This window comes from Erpetoichthys calabaricus, chromosome 4, assembly GCF_900747795.2.
Source record: "Erpetoichthys calabaricus chromosome 4, fErpCal1.3, whole genome shotgun sequence".
Taxonomy (NCBI): domain Eukaryota; kingdom Metazoa; phylum Chordata; class Cladistia; order Polypteriformes; family Polypteridae; genus Erpetoichthys; species Erpetoichthys calabaricus.
Window position 1 is genome coordinate 259,671,314 of NC_041397.2, and position 21,640 is coordinate 259,692,953.

The 21,640-nt window shown below is 39.6% G+C and overlaps 1 protein-coding gene across 3 annotated transcripts in view; it reads right to left on the reverse strand.

The window, feature by feature from the left end:
• Positions 1 to 2,811: 2,811 nt before the first annotated feature.
• dop1b (DOP1 leucine zipper like protein B) overlaps positions 2,812 to 21,640 on the reverse strand; it is a 220,362-nt gene continuing 201,533 nt past the window's right edge. For all 3 annotated transcript variants that reach the window (XM_028800692.2, XM_051926282.1, XM_028800693.2), the window contains exons 36-38: positions 17,537 to 17,689; positions 14,554 to 14,686; positions 2,812 to 4,589 (exon numbers count right to left, since the gene is read on the reverse strand). In XM_028800692.2, the coding sequence (XP_028656525.1) occupies positions 4,326 to 4,589; positions 14,554 to 14,686; positions 17,537 to 17,689 (550 nt within the window). In that variant the 3' untranslated portion in view covers positions 2,812 to 4,325. The remainder of the gene's footprint in view (positions 4,590 to 14,553; positions 14,687 to 17,536; positions 17,690 to 21,640) is intronic.

Consider the following 21,640-nt stretch of genomic DNA (forward strand, 5'->3'; position numbering starts at 1 on the left):
AAGTGCTTCATTTACACCTCGTAACAGAGGAAGGGCTGCAACTGCACCCAATAGGCAGTATATAAAAGAAACCTGCATGGAGGAAAGGGGAAAAGAATGGGAAAAGAAAAAGAGATGGAGGTTAAAGTAAAGGAACGGAGAGAAGGGCAGGAATGGGATAGAGCTGGTGCAGGCAGACGGGGAAGTGAGTGGCGTGAGCAGAGCGTATAGCCAGATGCTCAGGGGTGGGCCATAATGGACACTCCTGCTGTGCACCCATAAGAAACAGGAGCGACTAGGTGCCCCCAGGAGGCTCCCACAGAAGCCTGATGGATTGCAACGTGGAGGGAGTGAAGAGTAAAGCTTGGCACCTCAGATGGACTGACAACATGGACCCAAACTGGATTAAGGGTTGTCTGCCGCGTTGGTGGACATCTCCTCATGTGGAGGAATTCGGAAAGAGTAAGCCGAGGAGATGTCGGTTTTATAGAGAAACAGAATATATTTGCCCTTGATTTTAATCTCGTTTTTATGGAATATATGTTTGGAATACAGTAATCCCACCTCCATCGCGGGGGTTGCGTTCCAGAGCCACCCGCGAAATAAGAAAATCCATGAAGTAGAAACCATATGTTTATATGGTTATTTTTATATTGTCATGCTTGGGTCACAGATTTGCGCAGAAACACAGGAGGTTGTAGAGAGACAGGAATGTTATTCAAACACTGCAAACAAACATTTGTCTCTTTTTCAAAAGTTTAAACTGTGCTCCATGACAAGACAGAGATGACAGTTCCGTCTCACAATTAAAAGAATGCAAACATATCTTCCTCTTCAAGTCAGGAGCAGATGTCAGAGAGATAGAGAAAGAAAAGCAAACAAATCAATAGGGCTGTTTAGCTTTAAGTATGCGAAGCACCCGCGGCAGAAAGCTGTTGAAGGCAGCAGCTCACACCCCCTCTGTCAGGAGCAGAGAGAGAGAGAGAGAGACAGAGAAAAACAAACAATCAAAATCAATACGTGACCTTCGAGCTTTTAAGTATGCGAAGCACCGTGCAGCATGTCGCTTCAGGAAGCAGCTTGCACTGCTTGAAGATAGCAACGTGAAGATAATCTTTCAGCATTTTTAGACGTGCGTCCATATCGTCTAGGTGTGCAAACAGCCCCCCTGCTCAATCCCCCTACGCAAGAGAGAGACGGAGAAAGTAAGTTGGGTAGCTTCTCAGCCATCTGCCAATAGCGTCCCTTGTATGAAATCAACTGGGGCAAACCAACTGAGGAAGCGTGTACCAGAAATTAAAAGATCCATTGACCGCAGAAATCCGCGAAGCAGCAAAAAATCCGCGATATATATTTAAATATGCTTACATATAAAATCTGCGATGGAGTGAAGCCGCGAAAGGCGAAGCGCGATATAGCGAGGGATTACTGTATTTTAACCTACACGTGGCACCTGAATAAAGAGAGAATTTAAATCTATATCAATGCAATCTCAATCAAATTAAAGTAAAACATATTATAATTGATAGCTTTAGGTCATGCAAGAGTTAAATATTAATTATTTTTTATATAAAAATATTAATTTTTTTAAATTTTTCTAAATGACTACATTAGAAAGCCACCAATATTTATCAGCCCAAGGTCAGGAATGTGAGAACAAATTAAGTGTTGGGCACTTCTTGAGCCAGATGGCAAGTGCATCCTTCAAGTCAAGATAATAGTGACGAGACAGTACTCAAGATGGCTAAATTTACTTTTACAGGCAGTGGCCTGGCATGGCTTTTTACTTGCTTGCTTAAACACCAATATGATGTTATAAAAAGTCAAGGACAGTGTGTACTATGAAAAAAACAAGCAGGCCATTGTTTTAGAAATGAACCTGTTTAAAACATCAAACTTTTGATTGATGCTTGTACATCAAGTAACCTTCATTTGAGTGGCCTGGTATCTCACATGTGGGTCTTCCTGGCTTCAACTTTAATTGTGCTTTTGAGCAATGAAAGTTTCAGTAAAATGATGGGGACACCTCCACAGGGTATGAAGAAATAATGGCTAGTTTCAGTCAAGTGATGGACATTATCAGGTAATGGTGTGAAGAACTAAGAGGGGGAGATGATAAGAAATGTAATATAAACCAATGCACTTCCTAGTTGAAGCACTTGGACTATGGTCAAATCTCTTTGTTACAATGCTGTGTGATAAAGATTTATTTTTTCTGCACGTCCATGTGGGCTCTGAGACTGCCTTCTTTAAAGAGGTACAACTTTTTTTCCACGACAACTTTAATGGATTATTATTTATGTGATTTTGGAAGCACTGCACTTTTGGACACTTTATTGTTTGGTTTTACTAAAAGCACTAAAACACTTTGCGTCAACCCCATGCTGACTGTATGAGTCCTCATTTGCCCAGCTCATCCTTGGGTACATTATTGACGGTTCTGGATTCAAGTGGCTCCCACAAGCAACCTTGGGAGTGTGGAGCCATCCCAGATCGTCACAAGCTGTTACTGCTGCTACCTCAGTGCACCACTGACCTTTGGTTCGATTCCTACACCGCTCACTGTTTCTGTGTATATAATTCCCTTGTTCACATCGGGTTTTGCTTGGTAACCCAGCCCAAAGATGTGCCCTTCACATCAACTGGAGACGCTCCTTCGAGAGAATTCATAATTCGCTCTGATAGTTCTGGACCCTCACCAGGAAAAGCAGTTTCAGAAGATGAGATGAGAGATGCTGGGTTAGGCTCAAATCCACTAGGACCCTTTAATAAGGAAAAAAGTCAGATTAAATCAAATGTATTGAATGAATGAGATCTGTTAATCAGACAATAAAGGAATTGGAGAATTTTATTTTTTTTATTGTCACAAGCACAAAATATATTTACAGGAGGCATATATTATGTCATGAGCAAACCTTTTTAAACCCTAAATGTATTCTTTACAATCATTTGGAATTAAGTAACAGAATTCTATAAAGAAAAGAATTACAGATGATTTTCTTCCTTAAAAAAAAAGTAATGGCACCTTAACCTGTACAGCTCGACAGCCAGCGCACAGTCCCTCTATGCTGAAAGCAGAAAAAAATGTCTTAAATTACCAATGAAGTGAAAATGACTTTGGTGGTGATTTTAAGTTGAAACTTCATAAAATGAACCAGAAATCTTTCAGTTCATTCACAACGGATGTTGTAGCCACCAGCAGGTTTTGAGTGAAATGGCCAAAGACGTATTTACTTATAGTTATAGTAAACAATTATAAGTGAAGGGGTCTCTTCCTAACGACACAAATTTAAAAGTATTTAATTTATAATAATATGAAATTGAGGGAGAAGAAATTAATTTTATACACTTCAACCATTAGAAACATCCAAGTGAGCAGGAAATCAGCCAGCAAAAGGTCACCGGCTTACTGGCTGAGCGAGTTACTGTGAGCAGTTCTGACCAGCTCGGTCACTTAGGGCATCTTTCAGGTATTGCATTATGAGGAGTTTCTTTCTGGTAGTACTGAAAATATCAGCTAATTCAGTCTACCTTGTACATATTTGATTAAGAAAGTGTAGCCCTGAATACCAAAGAAGATGCTTCACATATATGCAAGATGTAAGCCACAGTTTTTGTACAATACTGAACATTTCGTACCCATTGACTATTTTCAGAAGCTGCTGTGGGGAGCCGTCACCTGTCCCAATGCTGTAAAGGTAAATGACGGTACTCAAACAGTGGCATCTCTAATGCATCCTCTGTAAATTTCACCAAAAGCTGCAAAGATGGTGTACAAATACATATTTGCATGGGTTTCAAAAAGATGTTTCAAAGAGGAGTGTTTTTATGGTGGATTGCAATTTCGTGATCATGCAAGGTTATTGTTGAGAAGAGGCTGGCTGTGTTTACCCTTAAAAGCATTTTCTTTTAATACATTCATTGCTTGCTGGATCCTAGTCTGATCCCGTCACTTTTATTTTCAGCATAGTAAGCAGTAGATGCAATGAGATGCTGGGTACACTGGAGACCTATTTGGCTCAAGTGTAGTCCACAGTAATACCCTAAGGCTTGGAGATGATATTAGAGGCTTCTAAAAACAAAATGGAATTGTTCAAGCAAAAAAGTTGTATAATTATATTGAAAATAAAATTACAATTAAGTACTAAAAATTAGCTATCTTTATTTTTTGGATAAGATGAAATCGGGTGACCAGGCTGTGCAAAAGAATTGTGAGCTTAATATTAAATATTACCACATTTAATTCACATCATTCCAGAGGATTAGGAAAAATAATCAAAAAGGCATAGTGGCTGCTTGCAGAGATGGCTAGAACAGAATACGCCGAAGTTAATTTTTATGAAAGCTTAAGCATCCATGCTTTCTAGAAATTCCTGCTCAACACTGTCTTCCAGTTTTTTCAGGACTGCCTCACTATTGGATGCTGGGTAACTGACAGCACACACGGGCTGGGAGTCACCCTTTTGGCACTGTTCATGGCCCGTCATGAAGGTGCAGTTGAGAATCCTGAGGAATGGAATCAGCTGGGTGATGTCGGAAATGTGCTGAAAACTCAAAAGTGGAAATTCCCAAAGGGTTGAACAATTCATCTCGCCAATTCCATTCTGTTCCTGCATAAACAAAAGAAAAAAATCAAGAATCAGACATATATATTTAAGCCTTTGAAAAGACACCAAAAACTGGCCAATGACTTAAGCAAGAGCATCCTACATACGGTACAAAGCATGTTCTGTCTTGATTAATGGAAGGATTTCAAGCAGAGGTGCAACAGAATAAATACAGTAGGCAGTCTGAAGGAGTGATCACTCAGAATGTACTAAAGAATTTGATTTCTAACATAGTGACTACTTAGATGTGTGGATAGTACAACATGCATTTTGAACAAATGGGAGCCATCCGAGGACAGAAGTCATCAGAAAAGCTAAAGCATTAGAAAGTTAATTAAAGCTCTTTGTTAGAAATGCAACACTCAAACGCCCATTTCCAAATGTAAATGGTTCTAGGTGTTTTGTTGTAGTAAGGTCCTAGGGTGATCGACCCTATTCCCCCTTTATATTCTTTATTGTAGAGACTGTGGAATAATAAAAATTTGAATCAATATATTAAATAATAGTTGAACAAAGAATCTTGGGCTGAGGGCCTTTTGACCTAGTCAAAGGGAGGGAAAGAAGATCTCGTGACTACACCTTAGTGCAACAGATATTTTGGTACTTAGTAATCTATGTGCGTTTGGGTGGATGGAAAATATGTTATGCAAACCAGCTGATTGCTAAGAAAATGTAAGTGTAAGAGTTCTTTGTGTTAACCATATGAATGCATTAAGATTGTTAAGGTATGTGATGTGGGAAAGTTAAGGGTTATTAAGCATTAAAGCCTAGGTGTAGAAAATAGATAAAACAAGAACAGCATATCTCAAAAATAAAGGGAAGTAGGCCTAACCACAAAAGATTACCAGTAACTGGGAAGTAGGCCTAACCCCAAAGATTACCAGTAATTGTAGTTTGGGCGAACTTTATATGCAAAAAAAGTAATCTTTAAAATGCACGCTTCAAGGGAGAAGTTTTATCGCTCAATAATAATCAGAAATGGTTGCGTAAACTTTAAGCTAGAAGTGATGATTTTATCTAAGTCATGTGTCTGTTACTCAGGGGTTGGCATGATGCGTACGTGATTGAAAGAATATAAAAAGCCTGCTGTGAAAATTGTAAAGGCAGGCTGTGATGTGATACTGTTAGTGACAAGCTGACAGGCTCTGCACAGTCTCTCTGCTCACCAAGAATAAAGAAATTGCTTTTTACTCTATATCTGCTGTCTGCCTGCTGTTAGCCTCGTCCACAAGACCTTAATAGAATGCTCCAAATCCCACACTCTTACCATTCCATCAGAGTTGACCTCTATTGTAAAGCAATACCTCCCTGTTTGTTTTACACCCGTAACTCAGGCACCAGAACAGGCAGGAGAAAAAAATTACACATTTATTCATGCATCATACAGTAGATAATATGCCAAATGAATAGGCCTTATGTATCAAATTCTAATAGTCCTTGGCACAGATCTTGCAAGAATGGGAGTGTGTAGTTCCCAATGATTCAACTCGGACTGATTCAGTCTCCATTCCACACCATGCTTTTCTCCTGGAGGGGTCAGGGGTGCCATCATTTTTGCCTGTCCCTTCCATTCTAGGCCTTGCCAGCCAGTTAAGGGCCTTTCATTTCAGCCCACCTGTTTCCCCCAGCCCAGCTGATCAGTCAGTTTCAGAGATGGTACAATAAGTAACTGGTTTCTAGAATTTTTTTTCCAAGTAACTATTATTATCATTACACAGTCCTCGTGACATTTCTCAATATTAGGTATTTCTGCTATAATTTTAAAAGATGAGCCAACTATGATTTTCAGCTATTTATTTTATTGAAATATTTACAGGAGGATCAAGTGTCAGTCTTTAGCATAAAAAAGTACCAAATAAGAGTACATTTTCATCTTGTATTTTGGTTACACTTTGTTTAGATATTCATTATAAGGCAGAAATTCTATTAATATTTTACTAAATGTGACATTAACAGTAATACATTATCTTTAGGGATGGTACGGTGGCTTAATTTAGCTTAGAATTTAAATTTATCTTAGAAGGATGAACTGTTGAAAGAGATACTTTGTGTAAAATATTTGATAGACAGACAGATAATAGAAAATCTATGTTACAAAACACATGAGCAAACTTCTCCACAGGCTGCCTTGCCAGCCTAATGATGGATTGACAGAGAGTGGCAGCCTTCTGCACTCCAAAATCTGATACCTATTAGGAAGGCCTACGACAACATGATATTCATCCTATGTTGTCTAGGACTCTATAACCAGGCACAGAAAACAGATGACATTGTTCAAAATTAAACATCCATCCATGTTCTAACCTGCTTGATGCAGCTGTGTGTCATGGGACTCAAAGCCTACTGCAGTAACATTGGGTTGATGTTGAAAAAATTAGTAAAAAAAAAATTTAATTTCTCACGTAAGATTTTCCAGTCAGCGTGTCACTTATCAAATAATGTACAGTATAACACCATTATAGAGCAATGCATTTCATCAGATATTAGAAGCTAAATTATTTTAAAAAAATCAATGGCTTATAATGGATGTTTGTGGACAAAGCTCCATTTTCTTTTATTCAGGTTTGACCCGAAAGAAGCAAAATATTACGATTCTGAAACAGATGAGGATAAAACAGTTTGGAACTGAGGGATGTCTAGTGATGTTATCTTAAGAACACTCCATTCTTTAATATTTAATTCCTGCTTTCTCCTATTTATTTATTTTTACAATTATTTGACTTTCTAGACATATGTCCCAAGCTCAGTTGTTAAGATGCCAAATCCAGCCCCAGGCTAATGAACCTATCTGTCCCCCAAAAGGTAGTCAGTAGCTAGATTTTTAGAAGCTACTTTGTCCTGGGCAGATGCTTTGGAGGGCAGCCATGAGCTAACCAGGAACTGGATTCATGTAGTGGATTAGCTGTTGTTCATCTGGTGACTGGCACTCACTGTGGACATCTGTTGGGGACTATCTGCGTCCTGCCACTGGGGAAAAAAAAAGACGAAAGAGGCTGGCAGCATGGCTCACAACTGGGCACTCAGGATACCCAAGATGGCACATCTTTCCAATTAGCATTCTTGGCTCTTAGTGCTTTTGCTGCTTTGCTTTAACATTCTGAATAATTAAGCTTCTGGCTCCTATCCGTTTTCTTTAAATTTAACATTCTGCATGCTCTGCTGGCCAGAAGCCTTCTCAAGACACCCTGTCAACTGTAAGAAATTTGCCTTTGAAACTGAAACATGTAAAGTAGACAATAAAAAAGGTTAGGAATTCATATTTGGTAAATGAAAAATGATGGCTGGCATTATTATTATTATTATTAGATCATTATTATTAGATCAGTAAATCTGTAAACTGATGTAGCATCTTCAGGCAGATGAGAGGGTCTATAGCCACATTCATCTGCATACTTACTGCCTGCCTTTTCTTGCAATTAACAAATAACATTTTCAAATCTGTTTAATCTAATTTAGAGGTTTGGTGGGCCGAAGCCTATCCCAAAATAGGCACAAGAAAAAAATCCCAACTCCTGAAGGGGCTCAAGTCCATTGTAGGGTCACATCACACCTACACAATTTAGAATCATCATAACTTTTTCTGATATGGGTGGTGTGCTGAAGATTTTCTGGAGACAGGGAGAACAATAAAATTTACATTCTACCAAAAGGTAAACTTTAATGACCTTAAGTTAAGGAACAATGTCATTCAATGTCAGTCAGTCAGTCATTATCCAACCAGCTATATCCTAACACAGGGTCAAGGGGGTCTGCTGGAGCCAATCCCAGCCAACACAAGGTGCAAGGCAGGAACAAATCCCTGGGAAGGGCACTAGCTCACCGCAGGGCACACGCACACCAAGCACACACTAGGGAAAATTTAGGATCACCAGTGCACCTAACCTGCATGTCTTTGGATTGTGGGAGGAAACCGGAGCACCCGGAGGAAACCCACACAGACACGGGAAGAACATACAAACTCCATGCAGGGAGGACCCAGGAAGCTAACCCAGGTCTCCTAACTGCGAAGCAGTAAGTGTTGTTTCCAGTCTCATATGACGTTATTTTGGTCTGGCTGCCATAACAATTTGTAAACCAACTCTGTGGTTATTTTCCGTTTTAATGATTAGTAGGAAAAGGTGGTGTTACATCCTACTTTATAATAATATGGATATGTGTGTTGGTTAAGAACTACAGATAGATTTACTGTAAATGTAATGCTGACTGTTATTAGATCAGTAAATCTGTAAACTGTTATAGCATATTTTAAGCCACTTCAAATATATACAGTATATTTCAAGTAAATATTTAAGTTATTAAACTATAACCAAAGGATACATTGACATAAGTCTCCTGGTATGCATTTCCTGGTGTAACTTAGATAAGCTTCCAAAAGACCCCAAAACCGATTTACTGTTTTTAGTGCCTGTGGTAAAGTGAGGTCCATGGCTGATTACAATCTTTTAAATAAATAATTACTGCACTTGCGTCTTTGTGAGTGTGGCAGTGTGGTGTAAGCGGTTCTCGTGCATGAAGTGGAAGTGGAAGCGGACAGCCCTGCACTTAATGCATAGGTGCAGGATTGCAGGCAAACCTAGTAAGTTCCAGGAGCTGCTGAATGCTGCAGCTGTGCCACAACCCCACTTTAAAAAGGAAAAACGCGTGTGCAGGAGGGGGAAAAAATAAAAAGCAGATTGGAGGAAAACAGACTGGCCTGTGTCCGTGAAAAAGAGAAGAAGGTTGAAAGGGAAATGGAAGAAAGGCAGATACAGAGTGAGAGTTTATTGAGTGAGGCAGGTGGTCAGGAGTGAGCCTCAGGGCCATGGAAACTGGAGGCAGTGAAAGAGGCGCTCCTACTGAGCACTTTCATGGGGGCTCTGCAGCTCCCCCTGGTGGAGTAGGAGCGGCCTGAGTGACGGTGTCTCCCCGCAAGGGCTGAAGGTAAGTGGCAGGAGAGACATGTGGGGCTCATCAGGGTGCTCTGCAGACGCTAAAGAAAGGGTGGCAGGGAATGGAGCCCAGTTAGGAAAGGTGACTGTACCTGTCAGTGGGCGTCTCCTTATACTGCAAGGTCCACATAGGATAAGTGGAGGAGATGCCAGTTGTTAAAGGAAAGCATTGGGGCTTGCTGTTTTTATAGACTGTCTCTAGCTTTTAACCTCATTGTTTTAATGGATTCATTTATTGGAATATTTTAACCTCCACCGTGCACTTATGGATTATTTATTTATTGACATTTCGAAGCACTGCACTTTTTGGGACACCTTGTTTTGGGATTTTTTTTTTTTTTTTAATAAAAGCACTTGCACTTTTTACCATCTTCTTGTTTGGTGTGTTTGTCCTCATCTGCCTAGCTTAACCCGGTCTTGACTATCAATGGTGTCAGGTTCAAGAGGCTCCCAAAAACTAAGAGGGAGCAAGGAGCTAACCAGCACTGTCACAGTGCCCCAACAAAAGCTAGAAATGACACTGCTGTTCAGTTAAAAGTGAACTCATATGGGAAAAAGGGCAGTGCAAACTTCGCACCTGCTCCTTATAGACATTTTTCTGCTCCATGAGACCTAATGGATGTTGATGCTGTCACTCTTCTTTCTCTTATCACTCCTCAGCTTCTGCAGTTTGCCTCACGATCAGTAGGTGTCACTGCTCTTCTTATTATTTCTGCCATGTCACCTTCTTGATGAGGTTGCCAATGTAGTTCATGTTAAGAAACACGCAAACCCTGATAACTTTGCAAAGGTTGTAAGTAGCCACATTTTTTACTTCACTAACACGCATCACATTATTAGCTTTTGGTTAAGACCAAGATCAAGGTTCTAGTCCCAGTGGTTCGCAAGTAATTATGTGACAGGCAGACACAACCCTTAGCAGTTTTTGTGTTTCTCAGACAAAATACAATAAAATAAGACTGATCGCCTGATGTTTCTCAAATAAACAATACTTAACTGTGAAAGTAGTCAAACTAAAGACTGTTTAATTAAGTGCTGAAGTAAACTAAAACTGCAATTTTACCTAGTGTTAGTAATACAGTGCATCCGGAAAGTATTCACAGCGCATCACTTTTTCCACATTTTGTTATGTTACAGCCTTATTCCAAAATGGATTAAATTCATTTTTTTCCTCAGAATTCTACACACAACACCCCATAATGACAATGTGAAAACAGTTTACTTGAGGTTTTTGCAAATTTATTAAAAATTAAAAAACTGAGAAATCACATGTACATAAGTATTCACAGCCTTTGCTCAATACTTTGTCGATGCACCTTTGGCGACAATTACAGCCTCAAGTCTTTTTGAATATGATGCCACAAGCTTGGCACACCTATCCTTGGCCAGTTTCGCCCATTCCTCTTTGCAGCACCTCTCAAGCTCCATCAGGTTTGATGGGAAGCGTCGGTGCACAGCCATTTTAAGATCTCTCCAGAGATGTTCAATTGGATTCAAGTCTGGGCTCTGGCTGGGCCACTCAAGGACATTCACAGAGTTGTCCTGAAGCCACTCCTTTGATATCTTGGCTGTGTGCTTAGGGTCATTGTCCTGCTGAAAGATGAACCATCGCCCCAGTCTGAGGTCAAGAGCGCTCTGGAGCAGGTTTTCATCCAGGATGTCTCTGTACATTGCTGCAGTCATCTTTCCCTTTATCCTGACTAGTCTCCCAGTTCCTGCCGCTGACAAACATCCCACAGCATGATGCTGCCACCACCATGCTTCACTGTAGGGATGGTATTGGTCTGGTGATGAGCGGTGCCTGGTTTCCTCCAAACGTGACGCCTGGCATTCACACCAAAGAGTTCAATCTTTGTCTCATCAGACCAGAGAATTTTCTTTCTCATGGTCTGAGAAGTCCTTCAGGTGCCTTTTGGCAAACTCCAGGCGGGTTGCCATAAGCCTTTTACTAAGGAGTGGCTTCCATCTGGCCACTCTACCATACAGGCCTGATTGGTGGATTGCTGCAGAGATGGTTGTCCTTCTGGAAGGTTCTCCTCTCTCCACAGAGGACCTCTGGAGCTCTGACAGAGTGACCATCGGGTTCTTGGTCACTTCCCTGACTAAGGCTCCTCTCCCCTGATCGCTCAGTTTAGATGGCCGGCCAGCTCTAGGAAGAGTCCTGGTGATTTCAAACTTCTTCCACTTATGGATGATGGAGGCCACTGTGCTCATTGGGACCTTCAAAGCAGCAGAAATTTTTCTGTAACCTTCCCCAGATTTGTGCCTCGAGACAATCCTGTCTTGGAGGTCTACAGGCAATTCCTTTGACTTCATGCTTGGTTTGTGCTCTGACATGAACTGTCAACTGTGGGACCTTATATAGACAGGTGTGTGCCTTTCCAAATCATGTCCAATCAACTGAATTTACCACAGGTGGACTCCAATTAAGCTGCAGAAACATCTCAAGGATGATCAGGGGAAACAGGATGCACCTGAGCTCAATTTTGAGCTTCATGGCAGGCTGTTGATACTTATGTACATGTGCTTTCTCAATTTTTGTATTTTTAATAAATTTGCAAAAATCTCAAGTAAACTTTTTTCACATTGTCATTATGGGGTGATGTGTGTAGAATTCTGAGGAAAAAAATGAATTTAATACATTTTGGAATAAGGCTGTAACATAACAAAATGTGGAAAAAGTGATGCACTGTGAATACTTTCTGGATGCACTGTAAATCCTGTCACAGACCCTGCATACTCCTCCAGGTTGATGTGCTGGTTAATCGTGGTAGCCTCTCTAAACAAACTCCTGTCCGTGGATTCAAAACAGTCCAGGAGTGCTGAAATTGCTCCTTCTGGCCAGGTTCGTATCTGCTTTGTAGATGGTTTGCTTCTAGTTAGCAGTGGTCTGTATGCAGGAATTAGCATAACAGAGAGATGGTCCGAATTTCCAAGGTGGGGGTGGGGAGATACCTTGAATGCCTGTTTGATGTTTGTGTATGTAAACCCGATCCAATGTGTTTACTCCCCGGGTTGCAAAGTCAACATGTTGATAAAAATGTGGCAGAACCGTCTTTAGGTTGGCTTGATTAAAGTCTCCAGCAATTATATAAACACAGTCCGGGTTTGCAGTTTGCATTACACTGACAGATTGATATAGTGCGGATAGTGCTGCCTTTGTGTTTACGCTGGGGGGAATGTACACAGCTGTAATGCTGACAGCTGTAAATTCCCTCGGCAGGTAGAATGGTCAGGCATTTCAGTGTCAAAAACTCTATATCCTCAGAGCAGTGGCTCGAAACAAGTTCAACATTTGTGCACCAGTTGTTGTTTGTGTATATACATACACCACCTCCCCGAGATTTTCCACTGAGAGCATGAATCCTATCTGCTTGAAAGTTTGTTAGCCCGTCCAGACTAATTGGAAACAGCGGAGTTCAGCCATGTCTCGGTAAAAATGAGTGCACAATAGTCTCTTACCTTGTATTTTGTGGTTAAATCCAGTCTTAGGTAGTCCATTTTGTTCTCTAGTGAGCGGACATTAGACAGCAGAATAGATGGAAGCGCTGGTTTGTGTGGATCAGCCTTTAGTCTAGCGGCGATACCTGCCCGAGTGCCTCGCTTGCGTCGCTTCCCCAGGCGGCCTGTGAGGGAAGGTGGTAACCTCTGCTGTGCAAACCTCTGAGTCTTGCTGCTGTAGTATTACCAGTCCGCACAGAGTTTGGAGATCTAAAGCCAGCAAATTGCTTGATAACGTACTGGATTGATCAGATGCATGAAGTTTGAGTAAAGTGGATCGATTGTAGATAATTTTCGTGAAAGAACATAACAGAGAAGACATTACATTTTACGAAAAACGCACATTGTTAGCGGGAGCCGGAGTAGCCGCTGCCACACATTCACACAAAGATATGTACACAAACTCACAAACCATAGTTAGCTACACTATGTGGTATCTGTGAATTGAAAAAATGAATCCATGAGCTTCCACAATAATACAATAACCTTAGCTGAGACATTTTATTTCTGGATAAATACTGTAACAGCTCTGTGGTTTGTAATTGTATCAAACAGTAGCCCGTTAGTGTTAAGTAGAATGAATGAAAATGTCGTCCCCCATCCCCCCCAATCATCCAGCTTTGTTGAAGATCTACAGGTGTCTGAAACCACCGAGCATGTTTGGAATAATAACTCCATGCTTAGACACCTAGAAATTCATTTTTTTTAATATGTTGGACATTTTAAATTATTTTCATTGCAATTTTCAAACTTCGATTGTGCTTGTTTTCAAGCAGGCTTAGTTGTTGCAGCAATACCATTTTCCATGCATTAAGTTGTGATGTAGCAGTCCCCATCTTACAGGTAAGGGATAAAAGGTGCCCCGTGTCAACTTCAAATAAAAATCAAGGAAAGATCTGAGTTTATTCCAGAATAAGTCATCTTAAGTTTTCAGATTTCTTTTCCCCCATGAATATAATTCTTATTTGTTCCATTAAAAAAAGTTCATGCAGTCACTAGATTCTTGCTTGCTTACTGCTTTAGGATTCTGGCTTTACATTTCCTTTACCGCTCCAGCTTCTTAGACAAAAACATGTACTTTGCATGCAACAACATGCAAAATGGTTTTATCATAGCTTTCTCTTGCTATAAATCTGAACTGGCTTGAAGGATTTAAAAATACTAGGAGAAAACAAAATCTTTTAAACAAGTATATTGTCTAATGTAATTCACCTTACAGGTGCTGTTGTGTCTCTGGTGTAGTCATACAAATACAAAGAATATAGGTTGCACAGAGGGTATTTACAAAGAATGCAAGCCAGTGATGAAACGTAAGGCACACTTGATTAGGTAGAAGTGGCAAAGACCTCTATACATACTAGAGGTGCCCACAAGTACACTGAAGATTAACAGGTCCGAATCATTAAAGAGTCAAACTTAAGCCAAAGCTAAATCAACACTATGTGTCTTCCGAAATACTTAACTTGTTTTTGTTATGATTACTAACCTTAAACTCAAAATATGAAAATTCATAAGTGAACAGCAATTCCATGACCTACCCCATATATTCTATTGAGACGCTCCAAAATTCTGGTGATATGAGGTTTGCATTCCTGATAGACCACCACAGCATCATTGGTGACATTCTTATGCATTTCAGTATCAACTTCTGGCACAAACGCCCAGCGGTACCTGCCAAAATATGCACAGTAACTTAGTTGAAAATGTTACATGGTAATCCTTTTAATGATTAAAAACTTTAATGATTAAACTCATAGTAGATCAGTCAGTTTTAACCTGTGTTTAGGATATTGAGAAAATTGTTCACATCAAGGGCTGAACCAGCAATCTTGACCACTCAGCCACACCGAGTGAAGTTACTAAAATGATTATGAATTTGCAAATATTATGAGGAGAGGACTGCTTTTAAAAAAAGTGGGTAACACGTAATTTATCCATTAGAAACTGCTATTATAATTCTGCATGTTAGAAAACATAATATAAATCACTTAAAGATGATACAAATCAAAGAAAAATTAACAGTAACACAAATAGTGATTTATTTTAATGATAATTATTGTTAATAGCATGCTTTATAAAATGTTTGTAGACTGCTAATAGCTGGCATATAACGAGTAAAGGAACTGTCAGAGTTTCAAATCATGACAGCTGAACTTCAGGACATCATGCACGTGGTTTCTGACTTATGCCCAATGGGACCCTTGGGCTTCCTTAGACATTGCAAGGTGATAACCAAGATGGAAAAATGAAGGGATAGCATTTCATTTTCTTTAAAAGTATTTATGAGGATGCTGTCAATAACAGGAATAGTTACCAATAAAACACAAAGGAGGAAATTAAGTGTAGTTTATGCATAGGGTTAAAGGTAAAAGCCGGGTAGAATCTGTATTCTCTTAAATTAGATACTTCTAATTTTCCAGGTTTTTCCCATTCAGATTTTGCCAGCATGGAACCAAGGTCTAAACTTTTGCTAAACAAATCCAAATGATCTTTAAGCTGGCACTCAGATTATTGTAGAGCAGTGAGGAAACAAAATGTCTTACGCCACACTTTATGTATGAACATGCACACTTAACTGCCTACTAATTCCAAGCAAGTTAACAGATGTTTGACATGCAGCACACGTAGTGAGCTACCAGTCATAATGTTCCTTCTACACATCTCAACTTAGCAGGGTCTCATCACAGGTTTTCACAGTTACAGTAAATCACAAAACAATTCAAAATTGTGCCAACATAATCAATTTAGCAAAATACTAAAAAACATTTAAGAAAATTTAGTATTCTAAATTATATGTAAATAAAAAATATTTTGCTGTGTTTGTGATTTATGGTAACAAAGTAATAATTTTGATAACTACAGACTTGCAATTGCTGCCTTTTTTATATTTATTTATCAGATATGTCCCTTAACATTACAATTGCTATGATATGTCCTATAAAAGAAGGTAATTAGCTACAAGATAATCCACTAGCAATCTGCATTAGTCTTCTCTCCGCCAGTGTGAAGATCTTCAGTCTAACATGGAATGAGTCTCATTAGACTTTAATCAGGCTCCTACAGGTAAGCAAGCTCCCACAAATCCATGAACCCTCTCCGCAGCCTTCTGTTTGTTATTAACATGCTGACTAGAGCCATTATTGGCTACCCGTACTTGAGATGCCTGCCATGATCCTCACAATTGAACATTGGCCATTGAACATATCAGGCACATGGTGTTGTTACACTGGAAAAAATCAGTCTATAGGTTCTTTCAGTGAAAGAAAGGAAGCAGCTTTATTACGAAATGCTCCAGAAATATTGCTAAAACATGTTTTAAGTATTGCTCACATGGATAATGCCACAACTTGTCCTTACAAACAAAAGTGCACCACCCTCTAAAATTTGCCAATGTTGGCATTCCCTACTAACTTTAAGGTGCAGTTAATCTTTAAGCAATTAGTCACTTTACTCATCCAGATGTTTCTGTGGTTTGGTTATCATTCAAATAGCCTTCTGGAGAGGCAGTTTTCACAGGATTTTCAAGAAAGACAGGTACTGTGGAAAAGAACAATCATCAAGCATTGTTTTAGTTTTTGGTTAAGGCACAAAACTCTGGAATGATTAACCAATCAACAATTAAATCAACACTGAAGGCTCATTATTTTAGAATATTGTTCTCTTGTTATATTGCTGTTTAATGGTGGTAATAGCTTTTTAGTTTTGTTGTTTATTATGCAGTCTTTTCTCTTTCTGCCAGATGACACTAGGTCTTCCCTGGACTGAATGCATCATCATGTATGATAAACATATTTTCAATCATCTTATATCAAGGAGAAATCATTGTTGTTTGCCTTTGGATTGATTCTCCTTCAGAAAGCAGCTTACCTAAGACATATTGGATCTGGACCTAAAGCTACCCACTATGTACACAGTATCTTTAGAATCTGGGGTCTAAAAGGTCGCCATCCCTCTTGCATGTTGACTAAAGGAGGTTGGCTTTAGGAAGGACATTCAGCCTTAAAGCTTTCTGGTCCAATATCGCCTTGGTGATGAAACAAAGATAAGAGTTACAAAGTCTGGGTTGGGCACAGCCCATACCACCCTTGCTGGTGCTGTCTTCTGCCTATGTGAAACAGAAATCTGGCCCAGGGAGATGAAAAAAAGGTAGTGAGTAAGAGGTGCGAAGGTTATTTGAAATATCGGTGATCAGCCAGCAATTGTGTGAAATTGAATTTGTGAAAATTTGTGCCACTGAAACAATAAGTAAGGTGTTTAGATCTTGTCCAAAAGTGTTTTCCTACAGTAACTTGGCATGCACCTGACTGTCATTTAGTGTTTACATTATCAAACCAGCTTAATCTAGTTAAATGCTACAAGTGTTTGATCCCATTTTAGCAACATAAAATGGTAGGCAGAAAACAATACTGGACAGGGCACACACACATCCAATAGAGCAAATGACAGTCACTAATTAGTTTTGCCAATATTTTTAAACTGAAGGCCAAAAAGTAGAATTATGATTCAAGTGGTAAGACTTACATCTGGAACAAAGGCATTCTGTCTGGAGGGAAGGAGAGGGCTGTGTCCAGAAATTTACAAGCTGACAGATACAAGTATAATTCGGTCTGAACAAATGACAACAAATGGCCATTTACAACGCGGTTCTTCTGATTATTTGCATTCCTGTAATTCCTGCAACAGGAACAAAAAAGGTATAGTTCAGATAAGAAAAAGCACATTTAATTTATTTCAGATACCACAAAAAATAATTATTAAATGTCACCTTGTGTGTATAGCAGTGCTTTATTTGTATTGGTCATAGTAGGGAAAGAGAGTCAAATCTGTATTCAATACAGGTTTCACATAAATTTGAATATTATGTAGGACAGAGGTGCCCACACTTTTTCGGCTTGTGAGCTACTTTTAAAATGACCAGGTCGAAAATGATCTACCTACATATATATATATATATATATATATATATATATATATATTCATGGCATTCGTAGTCTGAATCACAATTTGATTGTATGGGTGGTTACCTACCAGGTAACGCTTGTGGTTGGTCAGAAAATCGGCTAACATCCGCCACGGTGCCCTCTTTCAGTTGCGAGAAGCAGATCATAGAATGGTTGAAATAGTTTTACTGTCAAATAAAGATTGTGATTCACACTACGAATGCCATGAATGTAATTACCCCGATCTACATGCTGTCAAATGAACGAACCACACTCCGTGGCGCAACGTTAGAGACTTCACCTCTGGCGCTGATATCCGAAGTTCGGTTCCCCGAGAGGGGGGTGCAGTGAGTGTGTACGCCTGATGAGCCCGGAATTAGGGCGAAAACACGTGTCACGTACTCTTTGCATTATTTGACAGTAAAACTATTTCAACCATATATCCACAAAGGGAGAAAAAATGAATCACGTATCATAAAGTAGTTTTTATTCCTGAGCTTTCAACCCCTACCAGGGGTCTTCATCAGAGGATAATGCTTAGACTTACAAGAATCAAAGGCAACATATAGCAACACATTAAAGGGGGGGGGGGGGGGACTAAGTCCGTATGATCGGTCGGGTTGGGGTTGTATAGTTTATTTACTATGTACATGTTCTTCTTAAGTTAGCATATGCTGGATTTATGTCCAAGTGTCTGTTGATGGCGTTTTCATTTGATAGCCAAGACTCGGCCAACTCTCTGGCACTTTTAGTACTGGCCTTAAATTTTACTTTTACATTGTCCCAGTTGAATGTGTGTCCTGTCGATTTAGTATGTGCATAGATCAATGATAGTGCGTCTTTTATTCTGATGGCGTTGCGATGTTCCTGCACACGTATTGAGATTCTTTTAGAAGTTTGTCCTATGTATACCGCTGAGCAAGAATTGCATGGGATACTATAAACTGCGTTTCGTGTTTCTGCTGTCGATTTCTTGTTTTTGGCATTAAAGAGGACTGTGCGCAGATTGTTCGTGGGTTTTTGTGCTATTCTGATGCCCTACTTGGTCAGGATGCGCGCTGTACCTTCTGACACCTTGTGGTGATAAGGGAGTGAGTGCCAGGTGGGGTGGGGGGGGGTTCTGATTTAAGTCGATTGATTGCTGAGTTATGTGGCGTCTCCTGTGTAGGCTACGATTTAATGAATGTTTTTGAGTATCCGTTTGAGGTGAAAAGGTGGAAGAGATAGCGTCTCTCATTAATTTTTGTTTCCTTAGTATTACAATGAGTGTGGACTTGTCTGAATAGGGTTTTCACACAGCTCCGTTTATGAGATACCGGGTGGTTGCTGATGATGTGTAAAATCTTGTCTGCGTAGCATTCTTTGCGGTAAACACTTGTGGTCAGGGTGGTGTCATTATTTCTTTTGATGTAGATGTCCAGGAAGCTGATGTGTCGGTTCATTTCTTTTTCCATTGTGAACTGGATTGCGGGGAATATTGTGTTGATATGATTGTAGAACTCATTCAGCTGGTCCTTTTTTAGTATGACGAATGTGTCGTCTACATAGCGTATCCAAATTTTGGGTGTGATCTGGGATAAAGCCATGTTTTCAAATCGTTGCATTACCAGTTCTGCTAGGAGTCCTGATAACGGTGATCCCATTGGCATGCCTTCTTTCTGAGAGTAATACTTGACATTGAAACGAAAGTGAGTTTTTTGGCAAAGTGATATTAGGTGCATTATGTCTTTGCTGGACAGTTTGGTTCTTGTCTCTATGGTGGGGTCGTTATCCAGTCTCATTAATAGTGTTTCTGTGGCCAGATGAATCGGAATCATGGTATATAGTGATACAACGTCAAACGAGACCATGATCTCGTCCTCGGAGATGGATACGTCTTTCAAGCGCTGTAATGCCGACTCCGCGCTGTTAACAGAATAATCCGAGTCGCAAGTTAAATGTTTGAGTAGTTGGAAAAGTCTTTTTGATAAGTTGTATGATGGTCCGCCTATTAGGCTAACAACTGGTCTGTATTTCAGTTGTGTTTTATGTATTTTTGGGAGTCCATAAAATTCAGGGCAATTAGCATCGTTAGATTTCATTATATTGCCTTTGATTCTTGTAAGTCTAAGCATTATCCTCTGATGAAGACCCCTGGTAAGGGTTGAAAGCTCAGGAATAAAAAGTACTTTATGATACGTGATTCATTTTTTCTCCCTTATATATATATATATATATATATATATATATATATATATATATATTTATATATATATATATACTGAGTATACTTTATACATAAAATATATGTTGTCGTACCTTGCATAACTGAATAACCTTTATGGCACAATAACAATTCAATACATTTATGGTCACTTCAGTATTTGGATTTAATAATCTTCATGTGGGAAAAGGCTGACTCGCATAAATAAGTAGAGCCGAATAATGCAGTCAGACAGGTAGCACATTTCCTCATGTTTGGGTACTTTTCCTCTGTGAGTAAGTTCCAAAACTGTCCAAGAGCCCCAGACTTCAGCTGAATGTCATCTTGTAGTGTCAAAATCTCATCCTTCACTGTAGAGGAGTTTTAGGTGAAACAGTGTCGCAATTTTTGATGCGGGTGAATCACCCTCAACATCTTCCTTAAATGGATAGCAATTAAATGTAGCGATTGGCTCAAGTAAAACTGAGTCTTGAAACCGTCTGTCAAAGTCTAACAGGCAATCTGCTCTGTGTACTGTATGCTGTCAAGTTGCGCACACGGCATCCATTGCGTCTCCAGCTCTGACGCGAGGTTTTGGATGTTCCCCAAATCAAGGCACTGCAGCTTTGAGGACAGATGTTGCATTTTTCGTTTGAAAGCATTAACTGAGCTAATCATATTGACCATGGAGTTCTCTTTTCTTTGCAGCTGTAAATTAATCTCATTCAACATGTTGGTCAGATCGGAAAAAAGATGCCAAGTCTATCGGCCATTGATCATTATTAAGTTGCTTTTATTCTGCATGTTTAATGACAAGGAGAAACTCCTTTTACTCCAGCCAGGGGTCTTGAAATCTCAGCAGAAATTTCTCCCTAGCCATCTGTCTCAACGAATGCCTCTTTTTATCATCTCTCCATCTTGGAAGGACTTCTTATACTTAATGATCAAGTGACTCACCGGAACGATGCTTTGGTGTGTCTGCCTTTGCTTTTGAATTCAGCCGAGTGAAAAATGACGGCTGTCCGATTAACTGCGATTTTAGTTCCCTCTCCTTTCTCTTTCTCAGATTGCTTTTCGGAAGGAAGTCAGTTTCGTAGTTTTTATGAACAGTTCGAAAGTGCCTTTCCACATTTTCCTTCTTTGGAATAGCAATGATAGATTGACAGATTAGACAAACGAACTTCGATTGTGACATTGTAAGAAAAAAAATCCTCTTCCAATTTCACATCCAGCCCATACCCTCCCCAAACAAATTTTTTTTTTAAAATCCCTTCTTTAGTCGATATAAATTAGAAAGCTAACTAGATCACAGCCGGAGTTTTGCAGTAGCTCGCGCGTTTGATCGTGCGTGCAGGATGACCAGTGTGTTAGAAGAAAAGAGATCTCAGACTGGCTGCCCTGTATGTCAATCAAGTGGCAAATGCCATAAGGAGGATATATGATAGACTAACATTTAAAAAAAAATTTTTTTTGAGTGCAACACGATCTACCTGCACTACCTTT